The sequence below is a fragment of the Grampus griseus genome (genome assembly GCF_964374135.1).
Source record: "Grampus griseus genome assembly, chromosome: 15".
Classification (NCBI taxonomy): Eukaryota; Metazoa; Chordata; class Mammalia; order Artiodactyla; family Delphinidae; genus Grampus; species Grampus griseus.
In genome coordinates, this window is record NC_139009.1 from 63,290,523 (window position 1) to 63,310,359 (window position 19,837).

The 19,837-nt window shown below is 42.9% G+C and overlaps 1 protein-coding gene and 1 pseudogene across 2 annotated transcripts in view; both read right to left on the reverse strand.

Annotated features, from left to right (window-relative positions):
- Positions 1 to 102: 102 nt before the first annotated feature.
- Positions 103 to 19,837, reverse strand: part of M1AP (meiosis 1 associated protein) — a gene marked incomplete at both ends in the record, with an annotated part of 76,597 nt that continues 56,862 nt past the window's right edge. Inside the window, 6 exons of the mRNA XM_082672757.1 lie at positions 103 to 282; positions 1,162 to 1,173; positions 1,651 to 1,791; positions 2,897 to 3,103; positions 18,471 to 18,612; positions 19,564 to 19,726. Coding sequence (XP_082528883.1) covers positions 103 to 282; positions 1,162 to 1,173; positions 1,651 to 1,791; positions 2,897 to 3,103; positions 18,471 to 18,612; positions 19,564 to 19,726 — 845 coding nt within the window. The remainder of the gene's footprint in view (positions 283 to 1,161; positions 1,174 to 1,650; positions 1,792 to 2,896; positions 3,104 to 18,470; positions 18,613 to 19,563; positions 19,727 to 19,837) is intronic.
- LOC309833708 (polyadenylate-binding protein 2-like) lies at positions 3,706 to 6,413 on the reverse strand (annotated as a pseudogene). Its single transcript has 3 exons — positions 6,398 to 6,413; positions 4,352 to 4,923; positions 3,706 to 3,744 (listed from the first exon to the last, which is right to left on the reverse strand). The product of its transcript is annotated as a polyadenylate-binding protein 2-like (transcript).

The window sequence follows — 19,837 nt, forward strand, 5'->3', positions numbered from 1 at the left end:
AGGCTCAGGTGGATAGGAGGCAAGTCTGTCCACAGAAAGCCATTGTGTGAGCCTTGGCATGGATGTGCTTGCACAGGGCAGCTGGGCTGTGGTGCTGGTGACTTAGGGCCCTGAGGGATACTCCTCGTCTGCCTCCTCCTCCTCCTCCTCCATGGAAGGCTGGAAGAAGACATCCGAGGAAGCTTTGCTGGCTGCTGGCATCTTGGGGGCTCTGCCAGGGGCTGGAGTCATAGGCAAAGGGGCCACTGTGGCTCGAACTCGATTTGTTTGCAGTGGCCCAGCCTGCAAAGAAAGCAAGAAGAGCTTCCTGTGAAGACCAGACCGTTCCCGATCTGTCCAATTCCCTGCCGGGCCTTCTGTCCTAACTCCTTCATGTGTCCTGTGAGTGACAGCCTCGAGGCCCAGGGCAGTGGAGTCCCCTAGGCTCCAGCCTCCACAGTGCCTGTCTCCTGGCTAAGTGTCCTCCTCTGTTTGCTTGTCCACCAGCTAACTTATGGTCGGTTCTGTTCCCACCTCTAGACTGACTGTAGTTTGGAAACATCTTTCTCTTGTAACTTCAGGTAAGACAAAGCGGGGGTTTTCCTATAGGCTCTGTTATTGAGAAACAAGGAAAAGATTAATAAGGGCACAAAAGGAAGCCCAAATACTATAGAACATGGATTTCATAAAAATAAACACCCCTTGGGACTTCCCTGGTGGTCCAGTGGTAAAGAATCTGCCTTACAATGCAGGGGATGGGTTTGATCCCTGGTCAGGGAACTAAGATCCCACATGCCGCAGGGCAACTAAGCCCGCGTGCCACAATTACTGAGCTCGCACGCCTCAACCAGAGAGCCTGTGTGCTGCAAACTACAGAGCCCACGTTCTCTGGAGCCCATGCGCCACAACTAGAGAGAGAAAACCCACATGCCACAACTAGAGAGAAGCCCGTCCGCCACAATGAAAGATCCCACGTGCCTCAGTGAAGATCCCGCATGCCACAACTAAGACCCAACACAGCCAAAAATAAATAAATAATAAGATAAATCTTAAAAAATAAAAAGATAAATCCCCCCTTCAATTACTCTTCTCTCTCAACCCCTGTCACTAGAGCCCTGTCTCTAAGCTACTAACCTTGATCAGCCTCCCTTTACTCATCTGTAAAATAAGCATAACACTTACCTTGCGGGGATGCTGTGAGGATTAAATGAGAAAAATATATGTGAGAACACATGTCACAGAACCTGGCAAATGACTGCTGCTCAGTAAATGCTAATTCCCCTTCCCTTAGGCATTTCTTTTCCCACCTTCCCTTAAGCCTTTTCTTTCAACAGAGGCTTGTGGTTGTAGTTCCAGTGCCGCCAGTTTGCTTAGTGGGACAATGGTCTGTTAAATGACTAATGATTTATCACAAACACTGCAATTAAGATACCTAAACATATGTAAATGCCCAAGCAAAAAAAAAAAAAAAAAAAAAAAAGCCCCCTTACCGGGTAGGGGTTGCAATTTTCTTTGTTTAGGGCAAAAGGCTGCTCTTTTTCTTCCTCCCCTGTATGCCCTCTTTCTGCCAGAGGGGATCCAGGGAGGATACTCCCTTGGATGGGGGGGAGTTGGGCACAGGGGAAGAGGACTCTCTGGGATTCTGGGCATAAAGGGGAGGGAGGGAAGTACCTTTCTCAGAGCCCGGCTCTCCCACCTTGGGTGGAGCGGGCCCTGAGGCTTGGCAAAGGTGCTGCTCAGGTGTGAGTACAGGTGGCTCCAAACCTGCAAGGGGTTGTAGGTGGGTTCTAGCTCCAGGTCATCCAGCATGCTCTGAGGAAGAGAGAGGAGGAGCCTCACCTGGGGGTCTTGAGGTCACAGAACCCAAGATGTCAGGCAGAGACCTGAGTGTGAGAAGCTGGAGGAGGTATGATGACCCAGGGCTTCACTGAAGGATGTGAAATAGATGCGTGTCCTGCTGGGTGTTCTGCCCCAGGTCTGAGTGCTTGTGAGGTAAGTGTCAGGCAAGGGTACAAGAAGTAGCAGCAACTGAGTGGTTAGGGACACTGAACACTCTGGCCCTGAGAACAATGTCACAGGATTCTGAGAGGGGCCAGAGCGCTATGAAGGTTACAAGGGATCCAGTGTGCGAAGCTGTGAGGGAGGGTGTGTCCCGGCTGGGGTGCTCACAGTCTGCAAAGCAAGTACACTGAGTTCTCGGAGGCCTCTGAGGTGAGTATAACCAGAGGACATGCCAGCAGAGCATTCCTGAGCAGTCAGGTTTTCCGGCCACAACATCCTGTGCCAGGAACCACTGGCCCTGAAGTGAGACACTGAGTGAGCCATGGCCACTTGTGCCCACCTCTCTGCATCCCCGTGGCTGCCAAGCCAAGAGTACAATCCCAGGCTCTGTCCTCTCTGCACATAAGTCAGCAACCTAGCAGCAACGATGTGGTTCCAGTTCTCTGTACCCAGAGGACCCCCTCCCCCGCCTCAGCCTGGGGAGGCTGACAGAGGAAATCCAGAATCCAGATCCAAGAAGAGAGGAGGGGGAGGAGAAAATGGCCTTCAGAACTGTTCCCTCCTTCTCATCAGAGTCTTATTTTAAAGCTCTTCCTATTCTCGGTGCCTACATTGGCTGCCTTTCCCTCTTTTTCTCAGAAATAGATGCACACAAACACAGGTACACACACATGTATACACATATTGCAGAGAAAGACCCATGAGAATACACCGTCACACAGATGCTTGCTTACTTCCTTCTGTCTGGCGTCAGTTCCTTGCTTTCTTCTCTGCTCCTCTTACCACACCCTTGGAACCACTTCTGCCTCTGCTCCCGTCCTTTCCTGCAGGGGCTCACTCCTTTCCCTCATCCCTTTCTTCAACTCTCTTCTCTTTTCTCCCCTCTATCTATTCCATGAGATCTGGGCTCACTTGCCTCCACAGTCTTACGGCTGTCATCAGGCATGTCCTCAGGTAGCAGGGGGAAAGGGCTGGGCAGCATCAGTTCCCGAGTGGCCACTGCCTTCACCAGCAGAGTGGGAGAGCGAGATGGCAGGATCACGTAGAAGGTGCTGGCGGGCTCTCTCAGGCTGTGTCCTTGGCTCAGGGGCTCCCCTTTGGCCAATAGCACCCATTCTCTTTTCTGAAACAAAGACATACATAAACGCTGGTTTATCTTTAGTCTTTGGCGTGTTTGGAGGATTAGTCCCAATTGAGGCTTCCCCAAGTTCCTCTGGGGATGTCAGGGATGGCTGAGCCATTTCACCCTGACCCTGGGGAGAGAGGGACTTTCTGCCTGAATCACCAGTGCCCCAAGGTACTACTGTTTTTCCCTGATTAGGGACATACACAAAGGGTTATCAATGCAGAGACAAGTTCAGAGACGAAGTAGGTGTTCACCTTAGAGGGGGCTAATATATTACTCAATGATAAATGTGGAGTTTCAAGAACTGAAATCCTTAAAAACAGAGCCTTAAAACAGAGACTTCTGTGGGACACTGTGAAAATTCAGGTCTCATTTTGAGAGTGATAAATTTTGCTTGTGTTGCACAACTGGGGTTAGAGTGGGCTGATTGGGGAATGTCCCTGGAAAGTCCAGAGAGGGCTTAAAAAGAAGGTGGTCAAAGTCACCTGGGAAGAGAGAGGAGGAGGAGAGATCAGGGAGAGGAAAGCTTTGGTACAAGGAGGTGGGTGGGGACAGGGCCCTTGATATCAACTCAGCCCATCACAGGACAAAAAGAAGGGTCAAAATTCTGGGGGTGGCAACTCTTTGAGTGAAGGGTACTGCAGAACAGAGGGGTGACACTTTGTCGTCTGCCATGGAGATTAAATAAGTTAGCATATGGGTAAGAAGAAGAGACAAGCAGACATATTAGCAGATTTTCTGCATGTACTCTTTTAAACCAGGAATGGAAATGAGACAATTTTCTGTGGTAGTTTTTCAAGGAAAACCACAACTCCCGGAACCATGGAGTCAGGACTGTTACAATCATCTTTAAATCTTTAAATTGTGTTCTCTTCCTTGAGGTGATCATCATAACAGGTACATAACAGTCTGCTTGCTACATAAGATGAAAGAAAGCACACTAGTTCTACCCACTCTAACATATATGAAAAGTTGGAAGAAATAATACAAGAGGAAAGGCAAAAAGGAGAAAAAAGATTTTAAGGGGATAGAGGAATTATCAGTGTCTTGTGGAAGACAAGTGGAAAGTGACACAGTGAAGCAGAAAAAAACCTGCTGTGGCATTAGAATTATACCCCAGAGCAAATGTGCTGAGGTGGGGGTAGGGCTGGAATTCTAGAAACTTCTTTTTTCCTGTTTTTCTTTTTTTTTAAAATTCTTTTGTCCCCTTCTTTCCTCTTCCCCACCCCCACTCCTAATACACACTTTTTTTAAGTAAGGGGAATACCATGATGTCTCTTTAGCCCAGCCCCTGTAGACGTGACCCCAGGGCCTGCTGTTAAAACCACTGTAGAATTGAGAGGGGGAACTGTTGTAGTCGGGGGTCCGGGCTCGGAATCGGACTTGTGGGAAACCCTGGTCTGCTGTGCTCATGCCTGGTCTGTTGGTTCGCTTTGGGATCACCTTGATTTGTCTTCCTCTAAATAGGGAGTCATCTAAGGCCAGGGAAGCCCTCACTGACTGTCTGAGAACTCTATATAAGCAAACTCTTTGGGATGGCCACTAAATTTGTCACAGAGTATGGTAACGTGGTTGACTGAACCACAGCCATGAAAGTGTGCTTCCAGCTCTTCCGCTGCTGCACCACAGTCCACTTTGCCAACGTAGGTGGAGTGGGCATCGGCCTCCATCTTCTCCTCAATGGACATGATCAGTGGGCCTGCATTGCTGGAGGTGGACTCATATTCATTTGCTTCTGTACTTCATTCTGCAGCCCCTTTAGCCTCTCAGCTTCTTCCATCTCCCGACTCAAGCTTTGATTGCTTCCAGTTCCTTCTCTAGAACAGCACATCAATCCTGGGCCCCTTCTGGTGGTCGAGGCTGCATCACGTTATTCTCCGCAACCCTGCCCCGCCGGCCAGTCGGTCGCTGGCCTGCTTGCTCGCCCTCCTCTCACCCAGTTCTAGACACTTTAAAGCAGTGTCATCATTTTGTACAGCACAGAACTCTGAGGGGGTCTGGTAAGCCAGGCAGGTGGTAGGTGCCTTCAGAAGTTCATGCTTAACATTTTGCTTATATCTGGAGATGCGCTGTCTTCCTGAAGAACAGATACAAAATGTATGGAAAGTCTACCTGATGCTTCCCAAGTCCATCAGATTGGAAATAAATGATATAGAAATCATGGTATGTGTGCATGGGGAGAATTTGCTCCTGCTCTGAGGACATGGCCTTTTTTTTTTAAACATCTTTATTGGAGTATACTTGCTTTACAATGGTGTGTTAGTTTCTGCTGTATAACAAAGTGAATCAGCTATACATATACATATATCCCCATATCCCCTCCCTCTTGCGTCTCCCTGCCACCCTCCCTATCTCACCCCTCTAGGTGGACACAAAGCACCGAGCTGATCTCCCCGTGCTATGCGGCTGCTTCCCACTAGCTATCTATTTTACATTTGGTAGTGTATATATGTCCATGCCACTCTCTCACTTTGTCCCAGCTTACCCTTCCCCCTCCCCGTGTCCTCAAGTCCATTCTCTACATCTGCGTCTTTATTCCTATCCTGCCCTTAGGTTCTTCAGAACCATTTTTTTTTTTTTTTAGATTCCATATATATGTGTTAGCATACTGTATTTGTTTTTCTCTTTCTGACTTACTTCACTCTGTATGACAGTCTCTAGTCCATCCACCTCACTACTAATAACTCAATTTCATTTCTTTTTATGGTTGAGTAACATTCCATTGTATATATGTGCCACATCTTCTTTATCCATCCATCTGTCGATGGACACTTAGGTTGCTTCCATGTCCTGGCTATTGTCAATAGAGCTGCAATGAACATTGTGGTACATGACTCTTTTTGAATTATGGTTTTCTCAGGGTATATGGACATAGCCTTTTTAAGCCTGGAAGGGATGTTCCCTGGAAGGGATATTAGGAAATTGTAGGGCACTCCATTTAATTTGGCTCAAGTAACTTCCAATGTGGCTCAGGCTTTGAATTATTATCATTATTTTAATCTTCTTTTTTTCATGCTGTTTCATGAATTTGTTTGTAGATTAGTTTGTTTATTTATTAAGAATTTACTGAATGCCTATTATGTCCCAAGCACTAGGCATGGGTATATAGAAATTCATTAGACATGTTCGTTGCCCTCTTAGAGCTTGTAATACAGTAAGCAGAAGGTTTGTAAATTAATGTTTGTCCAAGATTTAGGATGACCAGCTGTTTCAGTTTGCCCATCTTTAGCACTGAAAGTCCTGTGTCCCAGAAAACACTTCAGTCCTGGGCAAACTGGGGCAGTTGGTTACCTTTCCAAGACTCCATGGAGAATAGAATATCTTGCCACTGTGGCAAGTCCCTGGGGGCTAAAACTATGGCAATATGACATTTCTTGCACCTCAGAGTTATGAAACAAATTCAAAACCACTACACCCTGGGATTACTAAGAAACTTTGAATGTGGCACACAAAAAAATTATGATCTTTAGAATTTGAGTCTATTGACTTTGAGACAATAGCTAAGATTCTGTTAGAGAACTGGTATGCAGAAATACGTGAGGTCTATCAAAAGTAACTCCTGATGTGGGAACTATCAGAGGACTGGAAAGAGGCTGATTTGAAAGGATTTTACAGAATGCTTTAAAACTTCTGGGATAATTTACAGAGAGGTTGACGGAAGGCTCTGGAAGGAAGACAGGCAAATGTACTTATTAGAGTTTGATAAAGATATTAATTTATCTGCAGTTTCCCGGAGCATTCTGAGACAGTGAGAGATAGGGAAATTGAACTTTACGGCTTCTATTTTGACTCTGGATTTCTAACCTCTTCCTGGACAGTGATAACTTGAAGTCCAGGACCCAAGCTTGAACGAGGTCATGGGTTGACTTGTTTGTACAGGCATTGTACCTGTGATGGAAATGGTTAACTGACAAACCAGGTATCTGAGGCTGAGAAAAGGCAGTGGCATGGTGATGCCCCAGAAGACTAACCTCTGGGGTCCTCAAATTGAACAATGCTTAATGACTGTGGATGACTGCTGAGTACTTTAGAATGTGTTTTTTCTAATTCTAAAAAAAGGAGCATGAGTTGGATGCTGAAATTACTGGAAGCCAGGTGAAAATGTGTCTATATTTATGTTGTGCTTAGGGACTTTTCTACAGAAGGTGCCAGGAAGTTTAGATTTTAGGAAGTGGGGATAGATTCTTTTTAGAACAGGTGTGACAGGGACAGAATTGAATGCAATGTCATACTCCAAGCTCAGCCTGATTAAAGTCATCCTCCCCCACTTCTAACTACTAAAGCTGTGAAGGAAGGTGTGGCAGCCACTGTTGGTTTCCTGGCCACTGCTCCTCTCTCCCTTGCCCTCTCCCTTCTCTTTACCCATTTTTCAGTCTTTCAGTGATTGGTGTGGGGTGATATGTGACCTACACTTAAATAATGAGACATCATCAGAAGTTGCTGGGTGGGGCTTCTGGAAAAGCTTTGTAATACGCTGGCAGGCTTTTTGCCTCTGCACCCTACCCCTCTTTCTCCCTAGGACAAGACTTGGTCTTAAGGTGCAGCAGCCATCTTGTGGCCATGAGGCAGCAGGCATAAGGATGAAAAGTACACCTGCTGTGGATGCTGCAGTGGGAAAATGGAAAGAGTCTGGGTCCTTGATGGTGTTGATCAACTGCGTCAGCCCCAGAATTGTCTGTCCCTGCACTTCTTGTTACATGAGAAAAATAAACTCTTAATTACTCAAAGTAGAGTTGGGTTGGTTTTCTGTTAGTTACAGACAAATGGATCCTTTACAGATTTCAAAGAAAATGAAGAGGATGTGGTTACTCACTTCCGGGTATATGGGGAAACAGGAGTAGAAGGGACAATTTTAATGGCACTGTCAGAAGGGCAGATGGGAGTTTATTATATCAGGTAAAAGCTCTAATCTCACCAAACCAGCACTCCCTTGGTTTGCCATCAATATGATGATGTGGGACCAAATCCATCCATTAAAGAAGCGTTGACCAACTCCTGAGTGGGAGTGTTCCTGAGGCAGCCGCTGAGAGTGGGGAAGGGCAAGAGCACTCATTTTGCATTGCTTGTGGGAAGAGAAACACTTCATTGTCATAATGCATCTAGGAAGAGAAATCACAGCTAGTTACAGAAAAGCCATGCATACCTGGGGGTTTTGGGGATCTGGAAGGACATCAGGAAGAAGTTGTTAATTTGGCATTATTTGCTTATTCTCTCACTCCAGAAGGCAGGACCCAGGAGGGGAAGAAAAAGAAGCGACAATATCCACTACTCCGCTACTCTCACACTGGCTTCCACAAAGGAGACCAAGGGAAGATGGTAAAAGAGATTTCAAACCCCCAAACAGCAGATTATACATTCTTCTCAAGTGAACATGGAACATTCTCCAGAATAGGCCATGTGATAGGCCATAAAACAAACTACAATACATTTTAAAAGATTAAAATCATCCAGGGCTTCCCTGGTGGTGCAGTGGTTGGGAATCCACCTGCCAATGCAGGGGACATGGGTTCGAGCCCTGGTCTGGGAAGATCCCACATGCCATGGAGAAACTAAGCCCCTGAGCCACAACTACTGAGCCCACGTGCCACAACTAACTGAGCTCGTGCACCTAGAGCCCGAGCTCCGCACCAAGAGAAGCCACCTTAATGAGAAGCCCAAGTACCACAACGAAGACCCAACACAGCCCAAACTAACTAACTAAATAAAATTTTAAAAAAAAGATACTGGATTGTATCTGAAGAACTTTAAAAAAAATCATATCATCCAAAGTATCTTCTCTGACCACGGTGGAATGCAATTAGAAATCAATAATAAAAAGAAATTTGGGGAATTCATAAGTATGTGAAAATTAAATAACATACTCCTAAGTAATCAGTGGATCAAAGAAGAAATCACTGGGGAAATTAGAAAATAATTTGATATGAGTTTAGGTAAAAACACAACATACCAAAACTTATGAAATACAGCTAAAGCAGTGCTTAGAGGGACATTTATAGCTGAAAACTCCTCTATTAAAATAAAAAGAAGAAAGATCTCAAATCAATAACTTAACCTTCCACCTTAAGAAACTAGAAAGAGAAGACCAAACCAAACCTAAAGCAAGTAGAAGGAAGGAAATTAAAAAATACGGGAGTAGAAAGAAATGAAATAGAGAATATAAAAACAATAGAGAAAATCATGGAACCAAAGTTGATTCTTTGAAAAGATCAAAACAAAACAAAACAAAAACAAACAAACAAAATTTGTTAGCTAGATTGATCAATGGAAAAAAGAGAAAATATCTTAGTTACTAAAATAAAAAAAAGAGGTGGCATCACTACTCACCTTACAGAAATGAAAAGGATTACAAGACAATATTGTAAACAATTATATGACAACAAATTAGATAACCTAGATGAAAAGGACAGATTCCTAGAAAGACACAAACTGCTGAGATTGACTCAAAAGGAAATAGAAAATCTGAATAAATCTGTGTCAGGGGTCCCCAAGACCACTTCCAGGTTCAGTGATTCATTAAGAAGACTCACAGGACTTAGCATATAGTCATACTCATAAATATTACTTATTACATCCAGAGAATACAAAGGAAAATCAGCATGGAGAAAATCTCATGGTATGAAGTCCAGAGGAAACAAGGTGCAAGCTTTTAAAAGTCCTCTACCTATGGAGTCACACAGAATGTACTTAATTCCTCTAGTGTTGAATTGTGACAACATGTGTAAAATGTTGCCTACCAGGAGAAGTCATTAGAGAGTCAGTGTCCAACATTTTTTTGGAGGCTGGTCACATAGGCACTCTGTACCTAGCACATACCAAAATTCTAGACTCCTAGAAGGAAAGCAGATGTCAGCATATACTTTTGCACAGTTTAGGCACAGTAAGCCACTCTTATTATTTAGGGGATGGTGGAAACACTCCCTAAATCCAAGTTCCCAGATGCCAGCCAAGGGTCCATCTTGCAAGCAGGACTTTCTAAGGAAAGGAATTTCAGGTCTGCTATATTAACTTTTTTGTACAACCTATAACAAGTAAAGACATAGAATTAGCAATCAGAAAATTTTCCACAAAAATGTCAAGGCCCAGATGGCTTCACTGGTGAATTGTACCAAACCTTTAAAGAAATAACACTAATCCTTCAGAAATTCTTCCAAAAAAACAGAAGATAAAGGAACACTTTGCAACTCATCTATGAGGCTAGTATTACCCTGATACTAAAACTAGAAAAAGACATCACAAGAAAATTACAGACAAATCTCCCTTATGAATATAGATGCAAAAATCCTCAACAACATACCAGCCAACCAAATCCAGTAATATATAAAAAGGATTATACATAACAAGAGGGATTTATTCTAGGAATACAAGGTTAGCTTCATATCCAAAAATCAAACAATGTAATAATATATCATGTTAATAGACTAATGGACGAAACTACATAATCATCTCAATAGATGCAGAAAAAGCATTTGATAAAATTCATGATAAAAACGTTCAACAGGATGGAACTTCTTCACCCTAACAAAGGCCTCTACAAAAAACCTACAGCTAACATCATAAGTAGTGGTGAAAGACTGGGTGCCTTGTCCCTAAGATTAGGAGCAAGACAAAGATGTCTGCCCTTGTCACTTCTATTCAACAATACTGGAGGTGTATTGAAGACCAAAGGGGCATTTTCCACATTTTCTGGACTGTTAGCCCCCCTAGGATTATGAGGATGACCGTAGGGAAGGGGAGAGGCACTCATAAAGATATTGAGTGTGTCAGCATCCTAGCACTTGGGGACTAATATTTTTAAAATTTGATTTAGAAAAATATAGTAATGTGACATTTCTCACATCAGAGAGCCAAGGTGCATATTCCTACCATTTATCAGTTCTGTGAAGTTCAAAATAGATGTGGCAATAGGTACATGGGTGGGGAAGGGTCAAAAAGGATGAGTGGGGGCAGGCTATGGTGGGGGGCAGGAAAAGCTTCAGAGTGAAAGTATTTAAGCAGAATCTGGAAAAAAAATTAAAAATTTGTCAGGTTCATAGAGGCAAGGGGAAGGGCTCAGCATGAAAAAGGGTGTGGCTGTGTGAAGCAGTTTAGCATCTTTGAGGAACATTTAGTAATTTATTAGTGTGGCTGGAGTGAATCATAGAAGGGGCATGGTGAAAGATGAAGCAAGAGAAACAGACAAGGCTGGGTCACAAGAAGCCCACTGACGTCGTGCTATCCTGCTATTCTAGCCCCTGTCTGTATCCCCTGGAGGCTGTATATGCTAACTTCATTCTGATCACTTTTTAAAAAATAGCTCCTGGGACTTCCCTGGTGGCACAGTGGTTAAGAATCCGCCTGCCAATGCAGGGGACACGGGTTCAACCCCTGGTCTAGGAAGATATCACATGCTGCAGAGCAACTAAGCCTGTGCTCCACAACTACTGAGCCTGTGCTCTAGAGCCTGTGAGCCACAACTACTGAGCCTGCATGCTGCAACTACTGAAGCCCACATGCCTAGAGGCTGTGCTCCGCAACAAGAGAAGCAACTGCAAAGAGAAGCAACTGCAATGAGAAGCCTACGCACCACAACGAAGAGTAGCCCCCACTCACCGCAACTAGAGAAAGCCCGCATGCAACTAAGACCCAATGCAGCCATAAATAAATAAATAAATAAATTTATTTTAAAAAAATGGCTCCTGACCTGCCATCACCCCACTCTCAGCTTGGATTCTTGCTCTTGACTCTTCGCCTAATATAACCAAGGAATTTCCATTTCCCCACCCATTTACAGCCCAACCAGGTCATTGCCTATGTACTTAGACTCCTGCTGGGCATATCTTGGCTTGAATCCTGTCACTTCTGTGTCCAATTAGGGCAGACATGGCCCGTAAAACTCTGGAACGTGTCTCCAGAAACTCTGACATTTTAAGTATGAAACTGAAAGATCTAGGTGGTATTTTCATTTCTTTTCCTAGTTCAGACAGACATGACTTTGTAAGAGAAATGAGGATGTGAAAAGTGAGTCACTAGCTACATAACTGGGACTATGTAGTAGGATTTGGTAATTGAAATGATGTTTTCCTGGTGATGAATAAATTCATCTAATAAATACTTAGAAAAATTATATATATAATTCCCTACCACATTCCACAAAGTAGTTATCCAAGTTTAGAAAAAGGCAACAACAAAAAATATAAAATAAACAATTAGGGGGATTAGGCAAAGGAAAAATAAGGGTAGGGTGATAATAGAGCCAAGATTAGATAAGATCATAAAAATGCAAACCACCCATTTTTGCCAGAAGCTATGCTTATACATACTTGTAAGAAAACCCAGGAACCTGAAAATGAGAACATGGTGGAACCAGCCAACTAACTGAGGGTAAACCAGAAAAATGTATTATAGGCCGTCTAGCCAGATAAAGGATGCAAAAGGGAATAAATGAACATTTAATAACCATCAACCTCTACATTTGAGTGGGTTGGAATGGCCAGAGGCAGACTGGTTTTCCTGCCTAGAATAACTAGCAAAGCTGAAAAATATACAGAAACCATTTGTCTGAAGGCAGTGAGAAGGTGCTGAAACAATAAAACTGAGAGATGGCTCCGTCTCTGGAGAAGGAAGAATTCAGAGAGGTGAGGGAGGTCTTGCAATTGCTTTTATCCTGAGGGCATATGTTTATTCTGAGTTGGAGGGAGTGGGGGTGGGAGCTGAGAATCTAGGATTTGTACCTCCTGAGGCACTTGTAAGGGAACAGAGAACTACCAGAACTTTCTGGTGGAGACTTGGATGGGGTAAGATAGGTGCTCAAGCCAACTTCTCACTCAGCACATTTGCCAAATACTGGGGCTGCATGGAGCAGAGGACAAAAACACCCAAGGAGAAAACCTCTAGAAGTAGAGCATTTTAGCAGACTTGGGAAAGAGTGATTAGAGTTGGGATCGTCCAAGGGGAGGGGATACACATTATAGACCAGGTTTTCAGTGGAAAATCCTAGAGGGCAAAGAGCAAACCAGGGGTAGATTGAGCCTTAGCAGGACTGCAGTCCAACCTCGACTCAGCATAGCTCCTGAGTGGAAAAGGATGATTTGCCAACACTCTATCTGCTTAGTGCAGGGCAGGATGAACCCTCTCAGAAGAGGCCAACACCAACTGGAGCCTCTACAATTTATTTAGACACAATGAGTATCTTTCACCAAAATATTACTGGGTTCATCAAAAGACAGGACCACATGTCTGAAAAGCAAATGAAGACAGAGACAATAGAAACAAGGCCACAGGTGATCCAAGTCCTGAGGTTAGCAAAGTACCTTAAAATAACTATGATTAGTTTGTTCACGAAAATAGGTGAAAATACGGAGAATTTCTCCAGAGAATTAGAATCCATAAAAAATAAACAAATGGAATTTGTAGAACTACTAACCAACCGTTATGTACAAATCATATGCCAGATGTATGCTACGTGCTTTACACATGTAATATTACTTAATCATCTTAAAGACAACGTGAGGTATATTTTACGTGAGGTATATCTGTTTTATATGTGAAAGGGACAAGGGTCACTAATATGTTTGTCATGCACCTTCTCCCTTTTTTTCCTTCTCTCCCACTCCACTTCTACTCATGAAAGGAGAAGCTGTGTGGGTTCTATTGCTGGATATTTTAAATAGGTGGAGAGAGACAGGACCTAAGAGGGAGGGGATTATGTCAGAGAGGCTAAGTCAATCTATAGAATATATATATATATATATATGTGTGTATATATATATATATATAGCTGAGAGAGGAAGAAGATAGAGGAACAAGGACTGGGGATACAGACAGAGTTTTAGTTTTTGGGTGTGCATGTGTGTGAAAGGCTCTTGGAACATCTCCAGGTTAGATATGATCGAGGAGTAGAGGAAGAAAATTTGAAAAATGTCATTGTGGGTAATGAACTATTTCCTCTTTGGCGTTCTTGGAAAGCACACATAAGTTAATTTTAAAATTGCTTTTTGTCCTCTGGGCAGTGCTTCTTTACATGCCATTTATATAGAGACAAAACCACATGGGACCACTAGATTTGTTAGGGTTACAAATAGATAAAGACACTGAGGCTTAGAGAGGTTAAGTATATGGCCTAACTTCACACAATTGGGAAATAATGAAGCTGTCAGGAACCTAGGACCATCTGAGCCCAAAGCCCATGCTTTTCTCAGACAATACGAATTATACTTTACCACAACAGATTAGAAAACTGCCTGGCCTTGACTCCCAACAAAGAGAGATAACAAAGGGACAGTTTCTACTCTAAACCTAAATTTGACTAAGCCTGAGGAATTAGTTGGTAAAATGGGGAAGTGGTAGAAATTTCAGGAAAAGGCAACCACGTTTTCCTGGATTCTGTGTAGGCAAATTTATATCATAGACTTTAACCAAAATCATAGGATCATATATTTAAAAACTAATTGAAATATGCTTGTCTCCAAAAAGAAACAGAACACACAAAGCTCTAGTGATAAATATAGGCATCCAGAAAGGCCTCATTGCAGAAGCACCATGTGAGCTGGGTCCTTCAGAATGAGGTAGGATTTGAACAGATGGAGATAGGAGAAGGGACAACATGAAAAAAAGTTCAAAGGTAGGGCAATTTAAAGTTTGTGTATTAATTTGGTTGCACTGTATGATACAGGAAGGGGAATAATGGGAGACAAGGATGGAGTTTGAATACCTGCCTAAGGAATATCCACTTTAAGTATGATTAATAGTAAGCCACAAAATAGCTTTAAGCTGAAGAGTGCTGTGTTTCAAGAATATTAATCTGGTTGCAGATTGGAAAATGGATTGGGAAGGGGAAACACTAAAAGCATTGAGACAAGTTAAGAGATTATTGCAATATTAAAGGAAAGAGGGAAAATGAGGGAAATATAAATTAAAGGAAAGAGCGGAAAAAATACATACAGTAGATGCTATGGGGTTAGAGCGGGCAAGACTTAAGTCACTGGGTGAACAACATGTGATAGGGTAATGCTTCAAGAAGATTAATCTGGTCTAATGAACAGGGCAAATTAGAAGAGGGAGAGATTGGAGGTAGGGAAGCTAATTAGGAGTTTCTGAAGAAGTCTTGGTGAGAGCAAGCAGCAGGAATGGGAAGGAAAGGACAGTTACAACTTATGAGAAAAAATTTGATATGACTTAGTAACGAAGTGGGTGTAAAAGGAGAGAAGGCTGAAAGTGACTGAGGTTACAAGCCTGGGTGAGTAGACAATGGTGGTGCTGCTATTAACAGAAAGACAGAAGTTAGAATGAGAAGTTAGCTGGAGGGGAAACAGGACAATGAGAAACAGAAGTCAAGAGTCAACTGATTACATCAGATTTTCACAGAACATGTGAAAGAGGTGTAAGAAAGAATATAAAACCAAGGATGGACTTAAAGAAGTGCTGAAAACTTGTAAAAATAGGATCTGGAAGGTTAAAACACTAAATAAGTCTTGTCACATAGTAGGGACTCCAAAAATATTTGTTGTTGAATGAATGAACTGAAGCTTGTGAAGAATTCTTCCCTCCATAAGACACCACCTTTCAGGCTTTTTGCTGCTTGGAGATGTCAAGTGGGAAGCAAGAAGGAAGAGCCATTCAAACACGATTTTGCTTCTTCCTTTTCTAGGAAAGGAGAGTGGTCTTTGATCTGGTTGAGGTGAAACACAAGAAGCACAAGATGGGTAAGGAGCTACTACAAGTACCTAGTACTAGTTTAAGTGAATTCAAGTCCAGTGGTGTACAGAAGCTTGGGGTGCTAAGGGAGAAGAATTAGCCTCAGTGCTGTGATCTGTGTTTATCTGGCTACACCTGGAGTAGGAATTTAGCCAAGGAGTTAAAAGTATGAGATATACAGTCAACAGAACTACATTCAACTACATTCTGACTTGGCCACTTCAGTGGCTGTGTGACCACTGGTAAGTCACTTGATCTCTTTAGACTTCAGTCTTCTCCATCTGTAAAAATGGGGACAACAATCTATCTCACAGAATTATTGTGAGAATTAAATGAGGTAAAGTATGCAAAGCACTTGGTTAAGTGACCAGCTCTTAGTAAGTGCTACTGAAAATGGGTATCTTATTAGACATGGGTCAACCACATACTCGTGAGTTTCCATGAGAGAGGAGTGGTAAAGAAGAGGTCTCTTTGGCCCCTACAGCTGTACCTGGCCTGTAGTGCTCAATAAATTTTTGTTGAATAAATAAATAAATACAGATTCTCAAACCCCAAGTTCAGAGACAGAGAGACTCTGATCTCATATAATACAAGCCAGGATGGAAGAGAATACTCTTTCCCATCCTTACTATAAACTATTATGGCTACATAATATATAGCCATAATAGTTTATAGTACATACTGTAAACTATTATGGTTCATTGTTTGACTGAATTATTGTTCCTCTAACTTTCCCCCTATTTCAATTTAACCATTCCTCTATTTAGGACATTTAAATTGTTTCCAGTTTCTTACCATTGTAAATAACACTGAGATAAACATGCTGGTGCCTATATCTTTGCTCCCTTTTCTCATTGTTTTCTTGGGCTATATTCCCAGTAGTGGAATTGAAGTGTTGAAGGGTACCACTTTCCAGAAAACTTATACTCCCTCTAGCAGTGTATTAAAATGCAACTGTCTGTTTAAAATATCATGTACTATAAGAATGCACTGGGCTTCCCTGGTGGCGCAGTGGTTGAGAGTCTGCCTGCCGATGCAGGGGACGCGGGTTCGTGCCTCAGTCCGGGAGGATCCCGCATGCCACGGAGCAGCTGGGCCCGTGGGCCATGGCCGCTGAGCCTGCGCGTCCGGAGCCTGTGCTCCGCAATGGGATGAGAGGCCCGTGTACCGCAAAAAAAAAAAAAAAAAAAAAGAATGTACTGAAGCCCCATGAGAGCAATTTCTCCCGAGTAGGTCTCCAAGATCCTGAGGAATTGGGTAGAGTATAGTAAATGGAGCTCTTGGGCTTTAACAGTTAGGAGGTATCTGTTGTCTCTGCTCTGCAAAGACAGGAGATGGGTGTTCTTCAGATAGAAAACAGGAACTCAGTGGGTGGACCTAAAGGGGAGTGTGGGCTTTGAAACAGGAAGAAAGAAGTCTGCTTCTGATAGTGAAAGGGACACATTATTGTGCTGTCTTGATCTCTCATATCCTACTGGGTCAAACTGCTATTCTATATCCACTTAGCAGTTATACACATCCTTGAATTGTATTTGCAATTGTTTTATTTTGCTTTCTAGGTGTTGTATTACTGTTTCATGTATATGCTCTTTTAGTTTTTTCATTTCAGGAAATGGTAAATCAGAAACCAGGCAGTTATTTGATACTTCGCTATTCCTCACTCCCTACATCCAATCCTTCACATGCTCTCTTTCTCTAAAATACTTCTTTAATTGGTTTACTTTTCTCATCTTGACTTCCAACATCCAAGTCCAAGCCACAATCATCTCTTGCCTAGACTACTGCAGTGCCCTCCTACCTCATTTTCTTGTTTTCATTTTTCTTCTGAAAGTTCATTTCCAAATTTTGGCACAATTAATTGTTTAAAAACTTAAATAGATGATGTCATTTCTAATGATTTCTTTTTGTATGTAAAGTCCCACGTCATTTTTGGACTACAAATCTTTGTATGATTTGACCCCTGCTCACGTTTGGCTCCTCACCTTTTGGCTCTCTTGGTCCTTGCTCTTTTTGTTTCAGTCACAATGGTCATTCCACTCTTGATTTGAGGATCAGCTCTTTCCGGCCTTTGGGTCTTTGCACATGCCTTTCCCTGCACCTGGAATGCTCTTCCTGCCACCCTTCACCTAGCTAATTCCCATTCACGTGGCAGATCTCAGTTTAATTGTCGCTTTCACAGAGAGGCTCTCTTACAGCAACCTCTTATTTTCCCTCATAAAATTCTCACAATTAAGAATATACATATTTAATTCTGTCTCTTTCATTAGAAAGTTTCTTGAGACCATAGATAATGTCTATCATAATAGACTGAATATCTAGGGTTTAGCACAATGTCTGGCACAGACTAAGTGCTCTTCATTGAAATAAACCATAATGTCCAGCACAGTGACAGGAAGAAAATAGCGTTTAAAATATAGTTACTTAAGGAAAATTCCCTGTTGCCATTTAAATGTACAAAATCAGGGATTTTCAGGTTTAGTGTCATATAACTGAGTTCAGGAATTATTCTCTATAGTGTGAAACCAACAAAGGCAAGTCATATTTAATCCACATTTCAGAGTATGTCCAGTTTTCCCCTGTGCTCTGGAAGACGGGGACAGGTTTGGGATCAGGGTAGGATTAATTAGCTGCTTCTCTGTGTTGGGTACTTTAACACTCTTCCTCTTCTTCACTGGGTGACATGGGTACTCACCAGTAGGCTGTGACACAAAGCATGGAAATGCTGCTGATTTGTTTCCAGCTCATCCCATTCCAGCTGCCAACAGCTTGTGGGTCTGAGGATGAAGGGGAGTCCATATGTCAATGATTCACAGACCCCACTGGATTTTAGAGCCCTGGGAAGAGACAATGGCAGTGAAAATCCCCTCAGAGATATCCAGAGCCTTGACGCAGATCCACTTAAATTTAGCTTAAGTATAAGACCCTATTGTGAAATCCTTTAGGTTAGGGCCTGTGAATTATTCACCTTAGTATGGCTAGCACCTATCAGGGTATGTCGCACACAGCAGAGTCTCAAAGCCTGTTAATCAATGAATGGAGCAGCCATCATGAGGCCTCAAGACTGATGGATATTTCCTCTCCTGAGCTCATTCTGTCCCATTCATTCCTGCTGCAGCGACCACATTACACAAGAGTACGCTAAAAATCTGCATCCCAGGCCTAGTTCTTCTGTGGCAAGGTGCTGACAGAAGACACATTGAAGAAGAGGGTACGTTTAAGAAGGTTCCCCAGCAGTATCCATGGTCACAAATCCATGGACAAGCTTACTCAGATAACTGTACATGGCTACTGTGATAGGAACTAGGAAGCAGTAAAAATGGTCTTTGCCATCATTGCTAATTCCACCCTGGAACTGATTCTTCTGGAAACAGGAATTCTAGTACTTAAAGAAATGGGAAGGTGGGGTAGATCCTCTGTGTCACTTGCTCCTTGAAGGTCAGATCTCTGTCACGATGGTATTCAATAAACATTTACTGAATGGATAAACATCATTCTGCTGATCTTTTTTTTTTCTCCTCTGCATTCTCAGAGACTATATGGATATCCAGTCCTCATCCAGACTTCAGAATACCCTACTGAGGCACATCTTCCACAATCTCCTCATTCATCTCCACATACTGAGTAGCCTGACCTTACTCTTTTATGCTCATACTTGTAGTTGCTGCTTTGGAACTGACTCCCTGCTGCCTGACACTTGGGGATGCCCTTTACCTCTGTTCTTCCTAGCTGTGGAACCAATAAGAATAAATATTTGCATGGATGGGAGAGGTTCTCTTGGGCCATACTTGATCACCCGGAGCTTGTAACGAGAGGCTGATGACTGGGAAACCATCTGGTAGAGGGTGCTGAAGTCTCCTTTGGGGTCATCCATTCTCAAGGAGCCATCAGCTGTTCCAGGGAGCAGGGATGGGCTGAGAAGTCGCTCTTGGAGATCACATTTCAGGCACACTACGATAAAAACGGCATTGGGGGAGGGATTGTTTTTCACAGGTTACTTCAGGTTATACAGTTAAGAGAGAACATCTGCCACCCAATTCCACCTCCACCCAGCAAGTAGGG